The sequence below is a fragment of the Eulemur rufifrons genome, chromosome 10 (assembly GCF_041146395.1).
Source record: "Eulemur rufifrons isolate Redbay chromosome 10, OSU_ERuf_1, whole genome shotgun sequence".
Classification (NCBI taxonomy): domain Eukaryota; kingdom Metazoa; phylum Chordata; class Mammalia; order Primates; family Lemuridae; genus Eulemur; species Eulemur rufifrons.
In genome coordinates this window covers 34,894,019-34,915,722 of record NC_090992.1, presented here as the reverse complement: position 1 = coordinate 34,915,722, position 21,704 = coordinate 34,894,019, and the positions used below count along the sequence as shown (strand labels likewise).

The window sequence follows — 21,704 nt, the reverse complement described above, 5'->3', positions numbered from 1 at the left end:
AAAAGACAAAGGTTTCTGGGGCTTAAGCCTCAAGATCATGGAGAGATGCTGCCAGAGTCCATCAGGGTAGGGAGGAGCAGGGGGGCCTTTGGTGGATGGACAGGGTTCAGCGGTTTGCAGGTAAGGATGGTCTGCTGCAGCCAGCAGCCCCAGAGCTGCCAGATAGAGACGCAGCCCAGAGGGAGGCTCCCCTGTCCCCCACTGCCACCAAGGTGGGCTGGAGCGCCGGCAGGAGAACCCTCAGGAGCCCCACACAGAAAACGTATTCTTCAGGGGCACCCTAAAAAGTGTCTAATGGGCTCAATGAGGCATAAAGCAGGAGTGAGGCGGGCAGGGAAATAAAAGGGAGAGATGTGTGAAAGAGAAGAGAACAGGCCGGGGAAGGAACTGGGCAGAGCTGCCTCTCGGCCCTCAAGCGGCCTTTGTTGCAGCCTGAGCGGGCAGAGAGCGGCCGTGGTGGCAGGACTGTCCCGCGCCGGGCTAGTGTCTGCATTCAGAGAGGAAACTAGAGCGCTCATGAGATGCATGCAGAGCGCCCGCGGCCGCACCGGGAGAGCCCCTGCCCCGGCCCCCCAACCGGGGACACCAAAGCTGCCACGGCACTGGGCGCTTCCCACCCAAGTGTGTTTCGGGCTGAGCAGCAGATTGTGACAGGAAGTCAAAAGAGTTCAGCATCTCGATTCAGCCCTTTCTCTGGCCTTGAATGACAGGGCTTCACCTTTAGAGGGAACCCTGGCAGCAAGGCAGCTTGGAAAGGAGGGAAGTTTTGCGACTCAGTAATACCGGCTTTATTGGAGCACAAAGGCCCCCCAAAGTCCGAGTGATTGCGGGTGGGAGGGGTTCTGCCAGGCTGGGCGGCCTGGAGGAGCGTGGAGTGGGGCCAGGAGGGGGAGGCGGGCTCTGTTAACTCTTACCGAGCACCGCCCGGCACCTGGCACTGTGTGGAGCTGTCCCCGGTGCCCAGGTCTCCCTGGGAAACGGGGGGCCACCCTCCCGTGCGGCAGACACCAGATAATTACAGTGGCGTTGCTCTCAGCGCCAGGCCAAGCACAGCGCTGTGGAAAACTAAGCCAGAAATGAGTGAGGTGTTTGTGTTGTGCCTACTGAGTATTAGCACTGTGCTAGGCACAGTGGGCAGGTGGCAAAGGAATCACTGGCTCCGCGTCCTGCCCGCCAGAAGGGAGGGAAGCAGATGAAGACACAGGCGGCAGGAAGGGAAGCAGAGCCAAAGCAGTTTGGAGCCGGGAGTCCCGCCACCCCCGGCTTGCCAGCTGGGATTTAGCACAGGCCACCCTGGGCTTCTGCGGCTGTGACCGTTCACGCCTCTTTACCTCTCTGGGCCTCCGTTTCCTCTTCTGTCAAGATCAGCATGACATGTGCAGTGGCAGGTAGGGTGTGGTCACTGGTGAGGGAGTGAGCGCAGGCTGGGAATATTTGAGTCCCGTGAACCTGGCCACCGGGTCAGCATGGCCATGAGGTTCCAGGCCAGGGCGACTCATGGGCCAGCTCTGACAGATGTGGCAGAAAGGGGCATTTGAGGTAGCAGCGAGAGAGGACGTGAGCCCGGGCAGACCTCGGAGGGGATGGCTGAGCCGCAGCTGGCCTGCTACAGAGGCATCCGCTTGCCGTCACCTGTCACCTGCAGGCAGCGGGCCAGCTGTGCGGTCGGGGTTGTCGCAGCAGAGCCAGTAGGAGGGACGGGGAAGAGCCTGAGCGGAGGAATTGGCGACCGGGGTGTGGCGAGTCGAGTCTGAGGCCCGCAGGGCCGGCCTGCCGGAGGGGTGGGCTGGGACCCCAGCACGGACTGAGGCTGCAGTCCGCCGACGCCCGGAAGGGCACCTTCGCCAGGGACGGCTCAGCTCTGCTCCGAAGGCTTTCAGTTGATTGACGGAGGCCCATCCCGGTGATCCAGCAGCCCCTCCCGTACTTAAAGTCATGCCCATGGACGTGACTCACAGGTGTAAAATGCCTTCTCCGCAGCACCCCGTTCCTGTCTGATTAGATAACCGTGGTCTGGCCGCCCTGCGCCTCCACGCAGTGCACCCCGCCTCGCCCCTGCTGTGCGCCCCCGGCCCAGCTGTCCTGCCCGCGGCCAGACTCAGCGCGTCCCGTTCGGCTTCCATCGCGTGACTGTCCCCTCGGAGCCGCAGCAGCTCCCGCCACCTATGGCACCTGCTCAGATTCTGTAAAACTCGCCCTCACCATATTCTGGCAGCAGCTGTTCCAAACTGAGGGGATAGTCTTCCAGATCCCACCACCGTGAATTCTTCCGTTGGCCGCACGTCGCCCTCCCGGCCCGGCACGTGCGACGGGCGCCGGCGCTGCCCAGGCCTGACCGCCGCGGTGCTGAGCGCTGCGTCTCTGCGCACCTGCGCGGCAGGGTCGCGCTGTCGTCCCCCTGCCTTTGACAAGGCGGAGCGAGGCTAGGAATCCGCTCCAGTCTCAGAGCCAGGCGGTAACGGTGCCAAGCGTCGCTGGGTCCGGTGTTCTTGCTTCCCCGGCACCCCTTGCCCGGCACTCAGGGCCCTCCCCGGTTCAGTCCGGTCCTCCCACCTCCCGTACCATAGAGACTTAGTATGTGTATAGCTGTACCGTGTACGCACGTGTCTGTCCCGTTAGCAAATGGGCTCCTGAATTCCAGAAAGGGCGCCTAACACCGAACCCGGTGCTCAAATGAAAGATGAGGCCGGGTGAGTAGATGGATGGGTGGGTGCGTGGGTGGCTGGTGGCGGGCGTGTGGACAGCTGTGTGGATGGATGGACAGACGACACAGCCAGTCCTCTCACCTTCCTAATGAGCTTGCCATGTGCTTGAGAACACACAGGTGACAATTAGCTAAGTGAAGTGTCTCCCACTGACACTCACACCACCCTGTAGAGCAGATACTAATCACCCATTTTGCAGATGCTCTAAAGGAGGCTCCAAAGGTTTCACTCTCAGGCCAAGGTCTATTTCTAGTGACAGAGTTGTGGTGCTGGGCCCAGAGCAGCTTCTGCCTCTAGAAACCGCAGACCGAACTTCTTCTCCATCCCTTGTTCCTCTGCCACACCCGGCTGTCTTCTGCTCTTGCAGGAAGCCTTCGTCGGCTTCCTCCACCCTCCTCCTCACTCCCGCGGTGGCTCTTGAGTTTACCTCTCATGTCTGGCCGTCAGTCTCGTGGGCCCGGAGAGGTTCTTACCCCATGACGCAAATATTTATCAAGCATGTCCTGCATACCACGTCCCGTGCCAGAGACTGTAGGTTTCAACTCTAAACAGGTTCACCAGCTGGAGTGTGAGCCGGACAAGTAAACAGGCAAACGCTCCTCGTGATGAAGACAAACACGGCCAGGGAGGCAGTGGCATCTAAGCCAGCAGGTGAGGCGTGGACAGTTATTAATTACCCAGGGCAAAGCAACAGTGTGTGCAAGGGCCAAAAAGCGAGCTCACTTCCCTTTTCCCTCCCTCCCCTCCCCGTTTTCCTTCCTCCTTTTCCTCTCTCCCTCCCTCTTCCTTCCTCTTTATTCATGTTGATCGAGGACCCACTGCAGTCAGGGACCCTAAGAGCGTGTATTTTTTTGTCCCTAGGGTAAGCCACGTAGCAGGTGCTGTAAGTGTTCCCTTGTCGATTGATTCAAGTAGCCAGCAAGTGTGTGGCACCTGTCACGTGCCAGGTCCCGTTTGATTGACAGGGGTGAAAATGCCACAGCGTTTCCTGGCAGTCACACAGCCAATCACTCTTCCCTCCCCCCCCCCAACGGGGGCGAAGGGAACAGCAGAGGGAAAACCTGTCTTCGAGGAGAGGAGTGAACGTCGAGGCAGGGGCGATAGAAACTGTGTGTGATTCCAAGCGTGCAGCATCAGGTGTGAGACCCCCGTCTGAGCACCAGGAGCCGATGGAGGGTGACTGCAGGTCGGGGGGACCAGGGAGGTAGGAGGGCAGTCACAGAAGCAAAGGAGTCAGACAGACCCAGGTTCCAGGCTCAGGTTACCCCACGCCCCGTCCCCAGCTAAGCAACATCATTTATGGAGCTCCCACCCTGTGCCCGACACCGGGCTCGGCACTCCACTTTCATGATTTAATTTAGCCTTCACAGCAAACCCGTTTTATAAATGCAGATGCTGAGGCCCAGAGCGGTGAGTGATGCGCACAGGGCCACACAGCTGGTGGAGGAGTCAGGATTTGAACCCAGGTCTGCCAAGGCGGGTCCCAAGCCAGTGCCCTTTCCACTGGTACCTCCTCCGGAGCCCCCAGCCAGTGTTGGTCCCCTCCTCGGCTTGGCGAACGCTCGGCCACCCACCAGACCAAGCGCCCACTGTGTGCCCAGCACCGTCCGTGGGCTGCGCGCCCTGCAAGTGCACGGGCGGAAGCGAGCAGAGTCCGTGGGCTCCGCCTCTGCAGCCAGGGGGCCGTGGGTCTGCGTCGTAGCCCTGCCCCTGCTGTGACCCTGGACATGGCCTTTGTTTGCCCCCGAGCTGTTTCCTCAGCTTTAACTGGGGACTGTGGTGGGGGGAACGGGGAGGAGGAATCCGAGGCCAGAACACGTGGTATCTCAGGTAGAAGACGGTGGCGGCTGTGGGGTGGAGAGAAGAGAATGGGTTTGAGAAACATGCAAGAGTGTGGGTCAGTCCCCCAGGACTCGGTGTAAAGGAGACGGAGCCATCCCAGGTGGAGCCCCGGCTCCGGGCTTGAGTGCCGGGTGGCAGTGCGTGGGGTGAGGTGGGGAAACGCGGTAGGAGGCAGAGGTTTGGCGGCGTGGAGGGAGATCACGCCCTGGGGGCCCGTCTGGTCTGCGGCGCCTGCGAGACTGACGTGGAGACGTCTGGGGGCAGGTGGGCGTGTCGGAGCTGAGAGAGGCGTGTGGCGAGAAGGGGGCTGTCAGCATGTATGCCAGGATTTCTTTACCTGGGGCCCGCGGATGCCTCTAGGTGTCCACGAAGCCCTTGGAATCGTATAAAAACATGGGATTGTGTAGATAAGTACATTTTTCTAGGGTGAGGGCCCATAGATACCATCTGATTGTCAAAGGGACTTGTGCCCCTGCAAAATGAGAAACCTCCGGTGTGCCACATTCGTCTGACGTGACGCCATCGTTTTACACACTGGAAGGTGCATGATGCTTCCAGTGACGAAGGACGTTTGCCGGAAGTCAAAATACTTCCAGTTAATCTGCTGTTCACTGTCGTAATATTATTCCTGTGTGACACATGAAACAGTCGCACCAGACTCTTGTTGCCTTGAAGTTTCTTTCTCTTGAAGACGACTCGCAGATTCCGTCCTCAGCTGCGGTGTCTGGAGAATCGTTTGGCGGTCAGTTCGCGCGTGCTGCAGCCTCAGAACGTAACGTAGCTTCTTCTACTTGGCCACATCTTCTTTTCTCAGACGCAGAAAGTACTTGGTTGTTTCTTTGCAAGAAAATATGGAATCATGATCAAATCTCTAATGATTTGTATTTGCTTTTCAGTATCAAATTTCACCCCGTCAGATATTTATGTGCCTTTCTGCAGAAACATAGTGTAATCTTTTTCAAAGGCATCCTAAATATCAAACAGCAATTAATTTAGATTAATTTAAAACATTTGACCAACAAAGCCCGTAGCTCAACTGTAGTGACGATGATAGGAACAGCTCTACCCTTGGTCCCCAGCACTCTGGCAGCAGAAACGACATTGCAGCTGCCGCCTGGGAGACAGCCTGGTTTCAGAGATAATAAAGTGAACAATTTTAAAAACACGCATGTTAGAAATGATGGAAGGAAGCTCTGGGAACAGGTGGGGTGGCCAGGGAGAGAACGCAAGAGGAGGGTGGGAAGGGTGAGGATGGGACTCAGGGAGCGCTAATATTAGGGCTGCGAGGAGGAGGAAGGTGCGGACAGGACACGGAGAAGTTCTCTGAGAAGCAGGGAAAGGGAGGCCTCAAGACGAGGAGAAGGCGGCAAGGGCTGTGAGACGCGCATGGCGAGTGTCCGTCGGAGCTGGCCGTGCTCGGTAAGAGCAGCTTCCGCGGAGCGTGGAGTGTGGGGCTTCCAGGAAGCGGTGCTGGACTGTGTACTTCTGTCTTTCAAGAGGTTTACTCGTGAAGTGGGGAGACAGGCTGAGATCAAAGAGGACACAGGGGGGTTGTAGCTTGTGTGACATCATTATCCAAGAAGTAGACACAGAAGGAGGAGTGGATTTAGGGGAGAAAGTAATGGTTTAGGTGTTGTGCATGTGGAATTATAGGTCTTCTTAGGAAATCCAGGTGGACACATACATAAGGAAATTGCAAATGTGAGTCTTAAACTCAAGAGACCACCAGGCTAGCAAGGAGGATTGAAGAGCATTGGGAGCACATTGGTGGCTCCCAAAACCACAGGAGTAGGTGGGAAACCCCAGAAGAGTGTTTAGAGAGAGAAGAGAAGTGGGGTGAGGACAGACTTCTGGGAAACAGCGTGGAAGTCTGCAGAGAGCAGCCCCCGTGCGAGCTGCCTGCAGGGCAGGGCTTGCTCCTGCGCCTGGCGCAGCATCTGGCACGTAATAGACGCTCATTGAAGTTAGTTGATTCGTTGGTTGATTAGTTGATTGAAAGAATGCATGAAGAAATGAACCTGTGAAAGAGACAAAAAAAATCATGGAGAAAAGAAGCAGAAAAGTCTAATGAAGACAACTTTTAAAGCTGTGAAGATAGAAGGGCAAGTGCCAAGAATCCCTTAGGTTTGGCCGTTTAGGGGCCCTGCTGTCCTCTGTAGTAGAGAGCAGAGAGTAGAGAGGTGAAAGGCAGAAGGCAGATTGCTGTCAACGAGGTCAGATCAGGGGGTGAGCATCGATTCCTCACCTAAGAAACGAAGAGAGGTTTTGGGAGGAGCGTGTTGCCACCAGCATAGGTGGCCTGGGGGGATCCGTGTTACTCAGGACTCTAGAGCAGGGGCCCAGGAGAGCCTCCAGCCATTGGCCGATGGGCTGGATGGGAGCAGAGTCTGCCTTTGGGAGCAGGGGATGCCTCCAGCAGCCACGTAGCGCCTTGCTCTGTGTGGCTGCAGGTGCGGTCCTGAGTATCGGCTCCCTTCTCTCCACACCTCCGTCACCATGAGCGTGTTTAAGAGCGTAAGAGGACACGGGGTGGTGCTTCTCATCAGGCAGCGTCCCCCCTGCTGGCAAACCCTCACCTGGGGAATATGTGCTTTAAGGTGCCCTTGGTCACCATGGTGACACCGGCCTTCCAGACTGAGAGAGATGGATGGGTTTAAATCATTGTTAGCCAAGGTACCAAGTGTGTTTTCTATGCAGTAAATAATAGCTCCTAATACCAGTGTAAGCTTGGCTGGGCGCTGCATGGAATATTTATGTTGCTTGGGCTTATTTGGGGATTTGTTTTCATTTTTTGTGGTCTTTGTGGTGGAGCTATGTAAAAATCAATAGCATTGACTCCCTAGCTAATCTTAATTCACCATGAAATAGGCTTAAACACCGGACTCCCCCACCTGGTGATTTTTAGATATCCTGTGGACGAGGATTTAAATTGGGCTTGGCCATCTTAAAGAGCGCGGTTGCTATTTAAGTATCTTGTTACCCTTGCGTGCAGGGCTTGTGTCTTTCCCTGGAGGTGATTTTTCCCAGGCTGAAGCACTCTGCCTGCTCTGTGTCCTGAGTCCTTCCTGCTTTACGGAATTTGTTCTAGAACAGGACCCTAGAGCAGCAGGCACAGGCTCTTCCCCCTTGAAGGCCCAGCTCCAGGGGAGCTGTCTGGCACACCACGGCCACCTGAGCTGCCCACTCCCACGACACTGGAAGATGAGCTCCCCGCTTCTGTGCACTGAGCCACAGATCGCGAGCATCTGTCCCAGGGGCAGCTCGCATGTCCCTTGAGGGCAGGGACCCGGCTCGTTCATCAGTGTGCTCTCAGAATCCGCCTGGACGCTGGCGCACAGCGGGCTCCGTGAACGGCTGGAGAATGGAATTCCACATTCAGTTCTTTACTCTCAGCCGGAGAGGCTGAAACGACAACATGGACTGTTTACTGCAAAGCCGACTGCAGACACGTGGGACTCGGTCTGGTTTTGTCCCATTCAGTCTTACTGGGTCATCAAGGTCTGCATTAATTCATTCATCAACTTTTCCCGGTCTGCGTGGGTCTTCATGAGAAGGCTTTGGAGCCTGCAAAGATGGGTGAGGCCCTTCCCCTTGCACAGACGCCAGGAGAGAGCCAGACGGTGTGACAAGGTAGAATGAAATGGGGCCACATAAAAGGAGGGAGGAGACCTACTGTGTCCTCAGGGTGGGTGTGTCAGGTCACTGTGCCTGGTGCCGTGTAGACATTCTCACTCACAGTGACAGGTGGGAGCTGTCATCCGCACTTCATAGAGTAGGAACCTGGGCTCGAAGGGATTACGTTCACCTGCCGTGTTATTAGCCCCTTCGCGGGAGGGAATACCGAGACCTGGGAAGAGTGACTTGCCACAAATCAGTCACATGCATAGCAAGGGCCAGAGGCTGGATTTGACCTTCGGATTCCTGAAGTCAAGGCAGCGCCTGCATCTGTGTGCCGTGTCGCGCAGTGTGCTGCGGGCTGTACCAGGAGCATTCCATCCTGCCAGTGTGGCCCAGTGCCGAGTCCTGGAAGACGTGGCGATTGAACTGGTCTTGAAGGTTGGCGGCATTTGGGTAGGTAGAGAGGAAGAAAGGACCTTCCAGGTGAAGGGTGGGACAACAGCAAGGGTTTTCAGGTGGGGAAGTGCAGGGTTTGTCCAGGGAACACAGGAAGATGTGGTGTGAGATGAGCTTGGTTAGATCACAGGGGAACTGGAACTCCCCAGGGTGAGTGCAGGGGTGAGTGCAGGGGTGAGTGCAGGGGTGAGTGCAGGCTTTGGAGTTGGATGGATCTGAGTTTGAATCCTGCCTTTTTCTAGCTGTGCAACCCTGGGTCAAATGCTCAACTTCTGTGTGCCTCAGTTTCCACCTTTGAAATGGGAATGATAATAATTTCTATGGTTTAGCATTGGATACCATAAGAATAAAGCACGTAGAGCAGGCAATAAATGTTAGTCCTGTTACTATTAGGTGTCCCTTGATCTTCCGTTTCTCCTGAGCGAAGCATTCTTCCCTGCTGTGCCCTCTGCTTCCAACCAGGAAGTCCCTGATTGCCAAATAACGGAGTCTTGGAATTCTGGGGGTTGCAATGAACCATGGGTGGTCTTTGTTGTCCCATCTGTCAGTGAGAAGAAAGAGTGACTCCATTCCCGGGGCTCCTGTTTGGTTTCTTGCCCACAGTGCCCCAGCCCCCGATGATGCCCAGATGGGCTAATCCTTCCTCCGTGACCCCTCTGGGCCGGGAGTGGCATTTTGGGGTCTGAGAAGTCTCAGCAACTTTCCTTCCATTAGCTGTGCCTGACCCCCAGCAGCCACAGACCCCTCAAGGGGGAACTCCCAAGCTCCTTCCCCGCCAGGTTCCTGGTGCGTCACGAAGGCTGGAGGTGTCCACTGTTCTTGGCTTCTCCCAGACGCCCAGCGTCCCCCTTTACGAGACTCGCCCCTCCCATGTGCTGTCTGCGGTGGTGCAGTGGGGTCCCATCCTTCCCTCAGCCCAGCTTGTGAGTGCCTTCTAGCCTTTTCAGTTGGAATTCGGTCTGTCCTGGTTTCCTCCTGGTATAATTTCTTCCCTTCCATCTGAGCACTCTCTGCACCCTGGCCCCCAGCTGCCACAGCTGTTGGCTGGCGTGGGGACTCCAGAGAGGGGTCTCATCCCCAGTGGCCACGCTGGCTGGCCCTGGCTGTCCTTCTCTCCTCCCACGTCCTTCGTTCCAGGGCCTGGCTGTCGCAGCTCCGCAGAGCAGCCGCGTGTGCTTCCCTTCTGTCCTGAGGTTTTTGTCTCTCGGGCTCTACTCACCCAGATTTTCCCAGCCAGTGAATCACTGCCCTTTGACACCAGCCTCCTGCTGCCGCCACGTTGGCAGCCACCCCCACCTGTCAGGGAGAAGGGCCCACAAGGATTTCAGGAGCCATTTCTCGCTCCCCCTTATCCTGAGACGGGACTGCCCGCAGCCTCTCCGCCTGCAGTCTCAGACCCTCGGACGCGCGGTGCTCTGCCGGCCAAGGCCGCTTGCTGGCTGGGTTGGAGAAGCGTTGCTTATTGCACGGGCAGGGTGAGCAGAGGCCATCGCAGTCTTTCTAGCTATTGAGCAGTGACTTCGTGTCACGTGCTTGGCTGAATGATCTTTAGCCATGCTCACGTCATCATTCAAACAGGCATTGTCCTCACTTCACAGGTGAGGGACACGGAAACTCAGGAGGGGCTCCTGGACCTTCTAACCACGCACGCACCCATTTAGAATGGGCCGGCCCATCAGGCCCTTTCTAAATTGTGATGGAGATGGTTAAAACTGTGACTTCCCAAGGCATGGTGATACCTTTGGCAGATCTGTTCTGACTGCTTTGTTAACTTCTGGACTAGACCTTTCTGGAGACTTTGACTCTATTGCCATTCCTGGTTGACTCCAGGCATAGAAGGATGGTCACTCTCGATGGTCCACCTTCCAGATCTTCAAGGCGTCCTCAGAATCTTCTCTTCACAGCTGAGGAAGGGAGCAGTGGGCATGATTTGGGCTGGTGCCTTCGTTTAACAAAAAATGATGCAGACTCAGAGCAGGAACAGGTCCTACCCCAGACCACAGGGGCAATTCTTGGTTGGATATTTAGGTTCCATGTTCGACTCCTTGTAATGGAGACCTTGGAGAGCAGCGGCATAAACAGGATGGTTTCTTCCTGTCTCGCGTGGCAGTGCCGGTGTGAGCTGCCTGGTTTCAGGGACCCAGACTCCTGTTCTGTTGCTCTGCCTTCCTCAGCATGTGGTGTCGCCTTGTCTTTATTCCAGCCTGTGGGGAGGGCAAGCAAGGAAGGATGGGAGACAGCTGTTCCCTGTAAGGACATCACCTGGGAGCTGCACCTGGTACCTTTGTCTCATGTTATTGGCCGGAACGCAGTCAGATGGCCACAGCACCTGCAAGAGAGCCCGGGCCATGTTGTCTTCATTGTAGGTGGCCGTGGGTCCCGTCGAAAAGGGGGTTTTGTTACTGCAGGAGAGGGAGAGTAGATCCTGGCTTGTGGGCGCTTAGCTGAGGTGGAACAGGGACAGGGACCGGCCTGTTCCACTCATGGCGATGCCATGAAGCACGGATCCCAAGGCAGGCTGCCGTTTTGCTATGTTATTTTAGGCTCCACACATGGGCTAACTTTTACAGCTAATGATAAACCACTTGTCATTGCACAAGAATTATAACTTTAGCTCCGCATGGAAACACCGCTGCATTGTTAAAATACCATAACCTACTTGAAGCAATACCATTATTTTCTTGTGAAAATATGACTCTACCTATTTAGAAATTGGTTACTTAAAGCAGAAAGTTTTTCCTTACATTTACTATTTCTCTTAGAATGTTCTAGAACAACCCCTCTAATGACAGTAAAAATCATGGGGAGGACAGATATGTCTGTGGTGGCTTGCCTTCCTCAGATTTACTTTCTCCTAGCATCTCATCCCAAAGATCAATAATATCTTAGTGGAGGTTATGATGCACTATTTGGTGACTGCTGGGAATTCAGGTAGTGGTCTTTAAAAAGCCAAAGTGGGGAAAATCTGTTGATATTCGAGAGAGTGATTATGTAAGGATAGGTTGCTCATTACTGGGCTTTCCAGCCCTATGGGATGGGCAGATGTGCCCCAGAGACAGAGGCAAGGCCAGCTGGGAGAGGAAGAGGGAGGGCTGGGATTGCACGGTGTTCCCCTGGCTGGGGTAGTGGGTGACGATGAGTTGCTACCAAAAGTCAGGCGAGCTGGACACTTGGGGGAAAGAGCAGCTGGAGAAGACAGGATGGCAACGTCTGGCCAGGTATGCAGCCAAGAGTGCAGCACGTGTGGTGGAGAGAGCAGACTTCCAAGCACTTCAGCTGTGTCCTGCAGCAAGCCACTTCCCTTCCTAGGATCCAGTGGGGCTGGGGTGGGGAGAGGGCTTTTCTGCAATGGGGGAAAGAAACTACTCAAATGGTATAAAGATCAGTTAGAGAAACTATGTGAAATATCTCTGGCGCTCAGTAGGTGCTCAATTAACAGCAGCATCTTCCATGGCTCTTGGTAGCCGGTTCACAGAAGGTTCAGCCCAAATCCAGGTCAGGACCCTGGATAGCTCCAGGGAGTCCTGGTCCTTTGGAAAGGGTTGTGGTTGACAATGGACTGTTCTCCTAGAAAACACTGTGAGAGCTGGGAAGGACCTCAGAAATCATCCATCTGGTATTTCCCACAAATACAGAAAGAATTCTTTCCACTGGTGACCCACAGGACGATTTCAGTGATACGCGAACCCAGATTAAAGACTATTCAATCACATAGTGAGACATTCCCTCTTCATGTCTCTGAGGGTGGAAGACATGGTGAGGTCCTGGTTTATCTTCAGCACCTCTCTGGAACTTGCTACTCTTGCTTTTAAACAAAGACAGAGAGCACAGCTCAGACCGAGAGCCTTTGGCTAGAGTTTAATCACATTTTATTTTCATTACATTTATTTTTGTGGTTACTTTCTATTTGCTGTAACAGATAATAGTTTTTTGTTTATGGTGGTAATTCACAATTTTCTCATTACATATATTTATTTGATATAAGGTAGTATACTGATTTACAGAAAATATTAAGTAAATAATACAAAGTTGATACATGTATATGGAAAAAAAAACCCTGGGAAAAAGGTATGAGTGATTGAAGCTTGGTTCTGCTATCCCTGCCTCTTTGTAGATGGTGAAATGCCAGCCCAGAGAGGGGACGGAGCTTGTCCCAGCTGCCCAGCACGTTGGGTCGTCTGACCCGGTGGTCCTGGGTTCTTGCCCTCGCACTGCGCTGCTTTCCAAATGCCTTTGGAGTAACACTCAGCTTCCCAGCTGACCCCACTGTCCTGGAGACTTAGGGTGGGGTGGCCCTTCTAAATTGCTGTGGCCTTCCCAGTGATCAGACAATCTCCCTGCTAGGAAATAAACAGCTGTGTCCTGGAAGTAGGGAGAGAAACACCCCGCAATTCCAGTATTGGGATGCAAGTGAGCAATTAGGGTCAATTAAAACAGGATACAGTACAATTACTACCAATTGTGCTAACCTTTATATTCAGAAGGTCTTGACCTGCTGAAAGGTATCAAACAATACTAAAAAACTCTTTCTTAACCAAGGGTGTGTTTTGGGCGATGATGCCTCCTTTCAGGGACCTGAGCGTTCTGACGGATTGGGCCCTCCTTTCCCCACGCCACCTCCTGGGTCTGAGCCACCACTGGCAGTGGCCAGGAAGAGCCAGGCTTGATGGCACCTTGTCAGAGACCTTATTGTGCCCATCACCAAATGCTGCATAATTTGGCATAATGCCTGAGCCCTGCTGTGGCCTCTTGCCTCGTTCAGACAAATCTGGGACCTCAGATGTCTTGAAAGGGACTCTGGACTGTGCCAGGAAGCACCTGGCAGCTGAACTTCCCTGCCTTCTGTATCTGACCCGGTCCGTCTTTTCAAACCACATCTCTTGTGTCCTTATTTAAAAGCACGCCTCTTAAAATCGGATCCAATTTTCTGAATCCCATTTTATGTGGCTCCAGCGTCTCGTCTGGACCCAGCACAAAGCGCTGTTCCCAAAGGCCTGCACTCTAGCCCAGGAGTTCCAGATCTCGGCCTGCTGGCTGGTTTCTCCATCCAACAAATAGGTCTTGAACAAGTCTTATGTATCTTACTCTGTTCTGGGCGCTGTGGATACAGCCGGGAGAGTAAAAGGCAAAGAGTTCCTTTCACTTTATAAATCTTAAACTTGCAAGGCAGGAGAACAGCTTTAGGTGCTGGGAAGATGCAGGAATGACGGGGTGATGGGTGTGGGGTGGGGGTCGGGGAAGACACGGCAGCTCATCCTCCGAGCAGCATCTGGGCGGACGATGTGGTTTATAGGGTCAGGGGGCGGCCCCTGAGGGGAGACAGAGGATGTCAGATGGACCGCTCTGAGCCTCTGCTCTCGGACGTCAAGGGAGATCGGACGACGAGTTCTCGACTGGAGGAGTCCTGAGCCTTGCGGGGTTTCAGATGCAGGACGAACACCCTGGGTGGCCGAGGAGCTGGGGATGGACGCTGTGGACAAAGGGGAGGCCGAGAAAAGACATGGAGGCCTAAGAAGCCTGGCACGTTCCCCCACAGCAGGGAACCTGGTAGCCGGGGACGGGTGGAGACCGGCCAAGTCACACGGCAAGCCCGGGCAGAGCCAGGATTTGAACCCGGGGTCATCTGACTCAAAGCCCAACCCTTTCAACATGTCCCACTACTGTGACTGTGAGGCCGGGAGGTTAGACCAGAGCAGCAGGGAAGAGACGTGCCAGCTTAGCACTTTTGAACCTCCGACGGCAGCGTGGACAGAGCGGGCTGTCAGAAACAAGGAGCGGTGGTGACGGGCCCTGGCGAGGGAGGTGAGGACGGGGTATAATTTCAGAATATAGTTGGACATCCCGTTGGCGGGACGTGATCACTGATTGAATGTGGGGGAAGCTGAGGGAAGAGGTCAGACCAACTCCAGCTTGAGCACCTGGGTGACAACCTGGAGGCTCCTAGATGTCCCAGGGGACAATACTCTGTGCCTATTTCTGCTTCCTTGGCTAGTTCCGTATCTCCCCTGCTTGAATCAGCCTCTTCCATTCCTTGCTTATCTTTGGAGACCCAGCTTCAGCCCACTTTTGCAGACAGGAGAAGGCTGGGTCCCCTCTTAGGGACCCTGGAAGCACTTTCCCAACCTGTTCTATGGCCTCGTTGCCTTGTTTGACCCCGCTCGTGTGGTGTCGTGACCCCAGGAGTCTCATTCCTGCATGTGTACATGTCCTTGAGGACAAGACCTAGGTCTTACCGTTCTGTCAACCTGCAGGAGACCCTGAGAATGCATAAACGACACGTGAACTAGACCAAGCGTAGCCGATGGTTGGGTTTCATCCCAGCTGATTATGGTGGCCACCCAGGCTTAGCTGCAAAGAGTACTGTGATCAATTAGTGATGTCTGGCAAGAGCACGGGGGTGGGGGTGGGGGGGAGGGTGGCAGCCTGTACGTCATTTATGTGCAATCCCTTGAAGGCAAGATCTTTACAGTTTTGACAGTATATAGCTGTTCTCGGGAAACATCAAAGAGGACGTCCCAGTGTCTGGCACGGCCAGAGGTGGAAAACAGACTAGAAGGTTTTAGAGAGCCAGGACCACGGACAGATGACAGCTGTCCTCAGCATTGCATGTCAGCTTTCACACACTCTCCACTTGTGGGACTGTCACAGTGATGCCCTAAACTACCTTTTGTGCCCTGGCTGGAGGCTCTCAGACCTCGGCTTAGAAATGGTTTTTCTAGGTGAATGCCTGCCAGCCGGTGCTTGCATTTTGGCAGCCCGACTCACTGTCTGCACTGTGGTCTTTGAGCAAGTCATTTGAATAGTTTATTTCCCTTGTGGTTTTATAAAAGAAACATAAAAACGAAGGTGTGGACAGCAGTGGAGGGAGTGTAGTTCTAAAGGTAACTAACGTAGAAGCAGAGCGTCGATTTAGAACTTCAAACGATGGAATTGCTTCAAAATCGTCACCAGCCATTTAATACGTGATGCCATGTAGTAACCGCAGAGCCGTGGCTGCGTGTGGTGCCTGGGCACAGCGAGGGTGGGTCTGGCCAGGCTATGAGTGTGCCCCTTAATGACACACCAGTGGCCCAGTCCACTCCATATAGACGGGCACGTCGTAACCAGTAAGTCCAGTCACATCAAACTGGTCCCACAGGTGAAGGACAAATTTCTGTGATTTTGAGTTGTTCTTACGTTTTACAGGGTAATGTTCTTTAGGAGTGAAGGTAGCTAAGTTCCAGAAATATCACGGGTCCAAAACAGGTCAGCTCCTGGGCATTCTAGACAATTAATCTTCTGACACTCACCAGAGACAAAAGTGGAAATTATCAAATGAAAGCAGACAACTTCATCCTGACTTTTTATAGACTTAAGCTGATTGAGGGGTTTATCTTGGAGGCAAAGAATAAAGAATTTATGTGAAATGCTGAAGGTCTGTCATAGACGCTGCCTGTGACACCGAGTGACACTGGAGACTTCATAGCACTGTCAGCTCCGTGCAGGAACCGTCGAGCCCTGCTGGTTACTGCCTCTTCTTAGTTTTTATTATTATGAATACTGATTGCTGGCCTCTCATATACTTGACTTGCGTCCCCTTCTCTGAATTACATTATATATGACAGCAAGAGATTGTTTGCGGCACCCACGGTGGATTTGGAAACGGGGGTGCAGGAACCGGTGGGGCAGGGCCGTGAGTGTGCTGGGGAGGCTGCCGTCACCGTAGATTAGAGATGCCACATCCTCACATCCTCTGGGCAAAATCATCCAGCCCTCCAGGCTGTGTCCACAGACCCCCTGTCCCCACGCCCTGCGAGCTCTAATTGCCTGTTTTTAGGATGGGGTTTACATCTTTGCTTTGTCATGTACAAACCAAGTGACCTAACCTCTCTGAGCGTCTCACCTCTGAGATGGGGACTAGCAGCAGCGTTCGCACGGCTGCCCTGCGGCCGGCCTGGCGGTCGGATGCAGGTGGCCAGGCCTCGCCGTGGCTCCCACGTCCCCTGCCGTTCACTTGCTGGGTGATCCTGGGCAACTTACAAGTGCCCTCTCTGTCCTTTGTCATATGAAAAAGAGGGTGACCATGCCTAATCACAGAGTGACCGCCTGGTGTATGCCCGTGCTGAATAGACGTGGCCATTGTTATCATCATGGGTAAAGGGCTGGGCAGGTAGTAGGAATTTTTTGGTGCCTTCTTCCTCCCATCCCCATTTTGCATGTTCTGAACTCCCGGTCGTCCTTTCTGGGCCAACAGCTCCTGGGAGAAGCCCTCCCCGCTGCCCCTGCAGCAAGGGGCTCCCTCCCTATTACCCGCCATCTTTTGCGCTTCCTTGATCACATGACGCGTGATCTGCCCACCTGCAGGTGTGTCCTTCCCACCAGCTGGAAGCCCCTTGGCACAGAGATGCCCGCCCTGTGGTGCCGTCTTGTCTGTGCATCCCGGGGCCTGGCTCGGCGCTCGCTGCCCAGGAGTGTTTGTGGCGTGTGAGTGAGGGAGGGCGTGGGCGGCTGAGTGAATGAGTGAGTGGAGTGAAGGCCGGGGCTCCTGGTCAAAGAACGGGCTGAACGGAGTGTGAGGCTGGCCTAGAGCTACAGGTCTCGAGCACAGGTCCTTCACCTGGTGAATGTGAGCCGGAACCATCCAAACGCTGGCACGTATCTGTGCCTGTGCACGTCCTGGGGGGAGGTCCTCAGCTGTCGTCACATTCTCAGGAGTGTCCCTGGCCCCTAAATGTTGACAAGTTGCTGATCTAAACAGAAGGGCTAGGCAGGCCCCACTGAAAGGACAGAACTACGTGATTGGAAGAGAGGATGTGACAAAGGAGAAAAAATCAGAACTGGCGGGACACCGAGTCCTGCAGGGACCTCAAGTAGGGGGCGTGGCCATGTGCGCAACCCCGGGACGGGAGCTCCTGTAGTCTGTGCAGGCCTCGCCGGCTCCTCCAGGCAGCTCGTGAGCGAGGAAGCTCAGGGAAGGTCTCTGTGTCTTTCACGGTCTCGATTCTTACCCAGAATCCACCAGCCGAAAGGGCCTGTCGGGTTCGCTGGGTCCTCACCAGCCTCTGAGAGCGCCAGGCCCAACGGATTCCGGGCAAACGCTGGGTCTTTCCTGCCCAGTTTTCCGCCCTCCCTCCCCTTCCTTTCCCTTTGCTCGTGTTCATTATCTTATCCTATCCTATCTTTGGCTGTGAAGACTTGAATTTCATTAAGAGCAGTGGTTTTCAAAAATGTGAGCCTTGGCCTATTAGTGAATTCTGAAATGGATTTAGAAGATCATGACCAGCTTTCATAAAAAACACCAAAACAGAGTGTGGTAGAAAATGTTAGCGTGCGTTACACACTGAGTGTTACTTTACAAAGTTCCCTTTTCAGCTCTGTGTGTACTGGATTGTGATACGTTTCCTTCCATGGGTTGTGGTCCAAGGTGTTGAACAAGCGCTGCTACCAAGCACATCGCAGGCATCCAAAGGACACTGGTCTGAAGCCCCAGCCCGAGGGGACGGTGGTGAGGATGAGGCTGGAGGCTGCACTGGGAAGCCCTTCCTCCCTGGGCTTGCCACGTGGCCTACCCTATCCCCTTTCTTCCTATTCTATCTCCGTTTTGCTGTGTTATGGTAAGAACCCTTGGCATGCGACCTACCCTCTCAGCGAATGTTCAAGTGTGCAGCACACTGTCGCTGACTCCAGGCACAGCGCTGTCCCGCAGGTCAAGCACATCTCGCTTGTCTGACACTTTGTGCCCCTTGCTGAGCGACTCCCCATTTTCCCTCCCTCAGCTCCCCACAACCACCATTCCAGTCTTTGATTCTATGAACTCGACTATTTTAGGTGCCTCACATAAATGGAATCATGCGTTATTTCCGTGACTGGCTTCTGCAGATGAGTGGACGACGCAAGCGTGGTCCGTGCATTCCGTGGAGTACTAGTCAGCCCTGAAAAAGAAGGGACTTTGCAGGATGCGGCAGCGCGGACGGATCCGGAGGACGCTGTGCCAGGTGGAATAAGCCAGTCATTGTCACCCCTTCTTGATTCTTTCCTCTCCTCTCCTGGACAGGTTGTGTACGTCACCGCCACATTCCCCTACATCATGCTTCTGATCCTCCTCATACGAGGGGTCACGTTGCCTGGGGCCTCCGAGGGCATCAAGTTCTACCTGTACCCCGACCTCTCCCGGCTCTCCGACCCGCAGGTAAGAGTTGCTTCCTCGATGCACAGTGTCACCCGCCCCCACCAGGGAGCCCTCTGCAGGGCCCCTGCCACCGGCCACCAAGGCTCACTGGCCGGTTGAACAGGTGGAAGCCTGTGCACTCCTTCTCAGGACAATTTTAAATGCATAAATTAAATGTGTAGGAAATCAAATATTTTGAAGTACAGTTACCAAAACATTTAAGAAGGCGGATTTGTGACATGGTCACATATGCTCTATTTTTCTCAGCACCTTAAGTAGACAGGTCCGGCAGCAGACCTGGTAACGTCCACAGTTTCAAAGCAGCAATGAGCATGCAGGATGCTCTGAGATAGCTCTACTGTGATACGAAAACGTCTGGAGTTTCTACTGCTGACGGTACTGTGGTTCGTTGCCTACATTCATAACTGAAGCAAATACTAAATTTCACTTGGAAGTTAGTGAAAATTTAAAAAAAAAAAAAATCCCTCCCCAAATCGAAGCTCTCTGCAGTAGAACATCCCAATGAGAGAAACTGGGTCTCCGTGGGTGAGTAATTTGCTTTGTCGAGGTCGCTCACAGAAGGGAAGGAATTGGAGAAGCTGGCTAGCCTGTCGGTTGTCTTTGGTCAGGCACTGGTTGCTCTGAGTAGTAAGTCCTGGCTGTTTATGCCTAAGCCTCTCTAAGTGGCTACAAATTAAACAAGAGGTGAAAGCAGAGCATCTCACCAACAAAGCGGTTTTCAACCTCCACTGGGTGTTAAAGCCTCCTGGAGTGCTTTTGAAAATCCCAGTTCCCAGAGCACAGCCCAGGCCAATTACAGTACGCTGTCTGGGGGGTGGGTCCCAGGCGTCAGTATCTTTTAAAAGTCCCCAGGTAATTCCAGTGTGCGAAATAATGTGCTTAAAGATATGTGAGTGGGCAAGGACGCACCCATTTTTCTATTAAAACAACACAGAACACGTGGAATTACATTTTTCAGATAGAACCTGAAGCTGGCGAGAAATCTCACGTCTGCAGTCTGTGCCTTCCAGTCACCCTGTGAGGGGAGCCTGGGGGCAGTGTTGGCGGCGGGATGGTCAGTGCGGCTCAGGTGCCCCTCACCGCAGCGAAGGGAGCAGATGGTGGAGTGCAAAGTGCTCATTTTGTCTCGGTTTGCCACGCCTCGCAGGGCTCGGAGGCCTAGGGCACCCCCGGCGCCTACACTGCGTCCTGAGTTGCGGGCAGAATCCCTGGGAAGAAGCAAATTAGCTTCTGCTGGCCTTGCCTGCTCTGGCCCCTGATGGCAAAGGCTCCGTTGAGGAAGCAGTTTTGGAAAACGTGTTCGCTAAGTCACTGGTGTGTGTATTTTTGTGAGGCCCACACATGCTGCCTGTTCCAGGACAGATTTCCCGTCCTCTCCTCTGCTCAAGGTAGTCAGTCAGGAGGTCCTGAGCGTCGCCCAGGGTTTCCAGACCTGGCTGACCATCAGAATACCTTGGAACTTGTCACAAATGCAGATGCCAGGTCCCCCTCCTGGAGGGTCAGTTTCAGTGGGACTGAGATGGCCCCTGGCGTAAGTATCATCAGGAAGTTTCAGAGGAGATTCTGATGATGGAAAACGTTTGGGAAAATCTGGTTGGCACCTACGACCTCAGAGCCCTACAAATACACACACACACACACACACACACACGCACACCCCGAGGTGAGGCCAGACAGTTCACCATTCGGATCTTCCGCCCCAGTCATCCCCGTTTCCTACCGTCTCCTCCCTTTCAGGCCCTGGCTACCAGGCCAGTGCTCAGCTGCAGGGCTGGTCCACGGAGCAGCCACTTAGTGGCTTAGTGGAGAGCACATTGGGCTGTTGCTGGGACGGGGACTTCCCTGGTTCTCCCCTGACCCTGAGTGACCGTGAGCAACTTCCTTCTCTCCTCTCCCGTCTGGGCCTCAGTTTCTCCACTGATGACATGAACGGGTTGAATTCAGTCAGTGGTTTTCAAAGTGGATGTGGAGAGCCCTGGGTTTTCCATGAGCTTGGGTTGGCAAACTGCCACCTTCAGGCCGCATCCAGCCCTCTGCTTGTTCTTATAAATAAAGTGTCATTGGAACATAGCCACGTTATGTGGTTACACGTCGTGTGTGGCTGCTTTAGTGCTGCAAAGGCGGAGCTGAGTAGCTGAGACGGAAACCGTATGAACCGCTGTGTTGGGGCTCCTGAGACCACCGCACGTTCGGTGACTCACTGGAAGGACTCAGGGGCAGTCACGCTCACGGGGACGGTCTATTTGCTTCACCAGCAAGAGAAAAAGCCCCATGAGCCAGCCAGGGTCCGCAGGAAATCCACACACAGGCTGCTCACGTTCTCCCCTCCTGCCGGGAGGGGACACGCAGGACGCGCACCTTCCTCCAGCGTTGACACGCGGCAGCACGTGCGCACCGGTTCAGCCCGGAGAGGCCTTCCTGTGGCTCAGGGCCCGGGTTTTCAATGCGGTGTTTCACTGACCGCACAGGTGCTCTCTGCCTGCGTGACCAGCCATGGCCCTTGAAATTCCAGGCTCTCGGAGGAAAAGCAGCCGTTGCCCGTAAATCACATCATTGTACAAATGGTCTAGGCAGGCAGCCTGCGTGGAATCCAATGTCCTGGGCACACAAAACAACCGTATCCCTTAGTGCCATGGGGAATATCTGAAAAGCCAAGTTCCCAGACACCAGTCAAGAGCCAGCCCCACAAGTGAGCCCTGCTGCAGAGCAACCCAACACGCTGTTAATTCTTTCCTGCAGACCTGCAAAACCTCAAAAACTTACTGTTTGGCCCTTTCTAGAAAAGCTTACTGAGCCCTGCCCTGGAGCACCCCCAGGGCCACGTGAGCAGCGGCTGCAGGCTGTGCCCCACCCGCCCCCGCTCCGTCCGCGTCGCTGCCCACCTCTGCTGCCGCTCGCCTGGCTCCCGCACCGCC

At 54.3% G+C, this 21,704-nt stretch overlaps 1 protein-coding gene across 2 annotated transcripts in view; it reads left to right on the top strand.

Annotated features, from left to right (window-relative positions):
* Positions 1–21,704, top strand: part of SLC6A11 (solute carrier family 6 member 11) — a 117,073-nt gene that overhangs the window by 34,629 nt on the left and 60,740 nt on the right. For both annotated transcript variants that reach the window (XM_069483977.1, XM_069483975.1), the window contains one exon: positions 18,655–18,789. In XM_069483977.1, the coding sequence (XP_069340078.1) occupies positions 18,655–18,789 (135 nt within the window). The remainder of the gene's footprint in view (positions 1–18,654; positions 18,790–21,704) is intronic.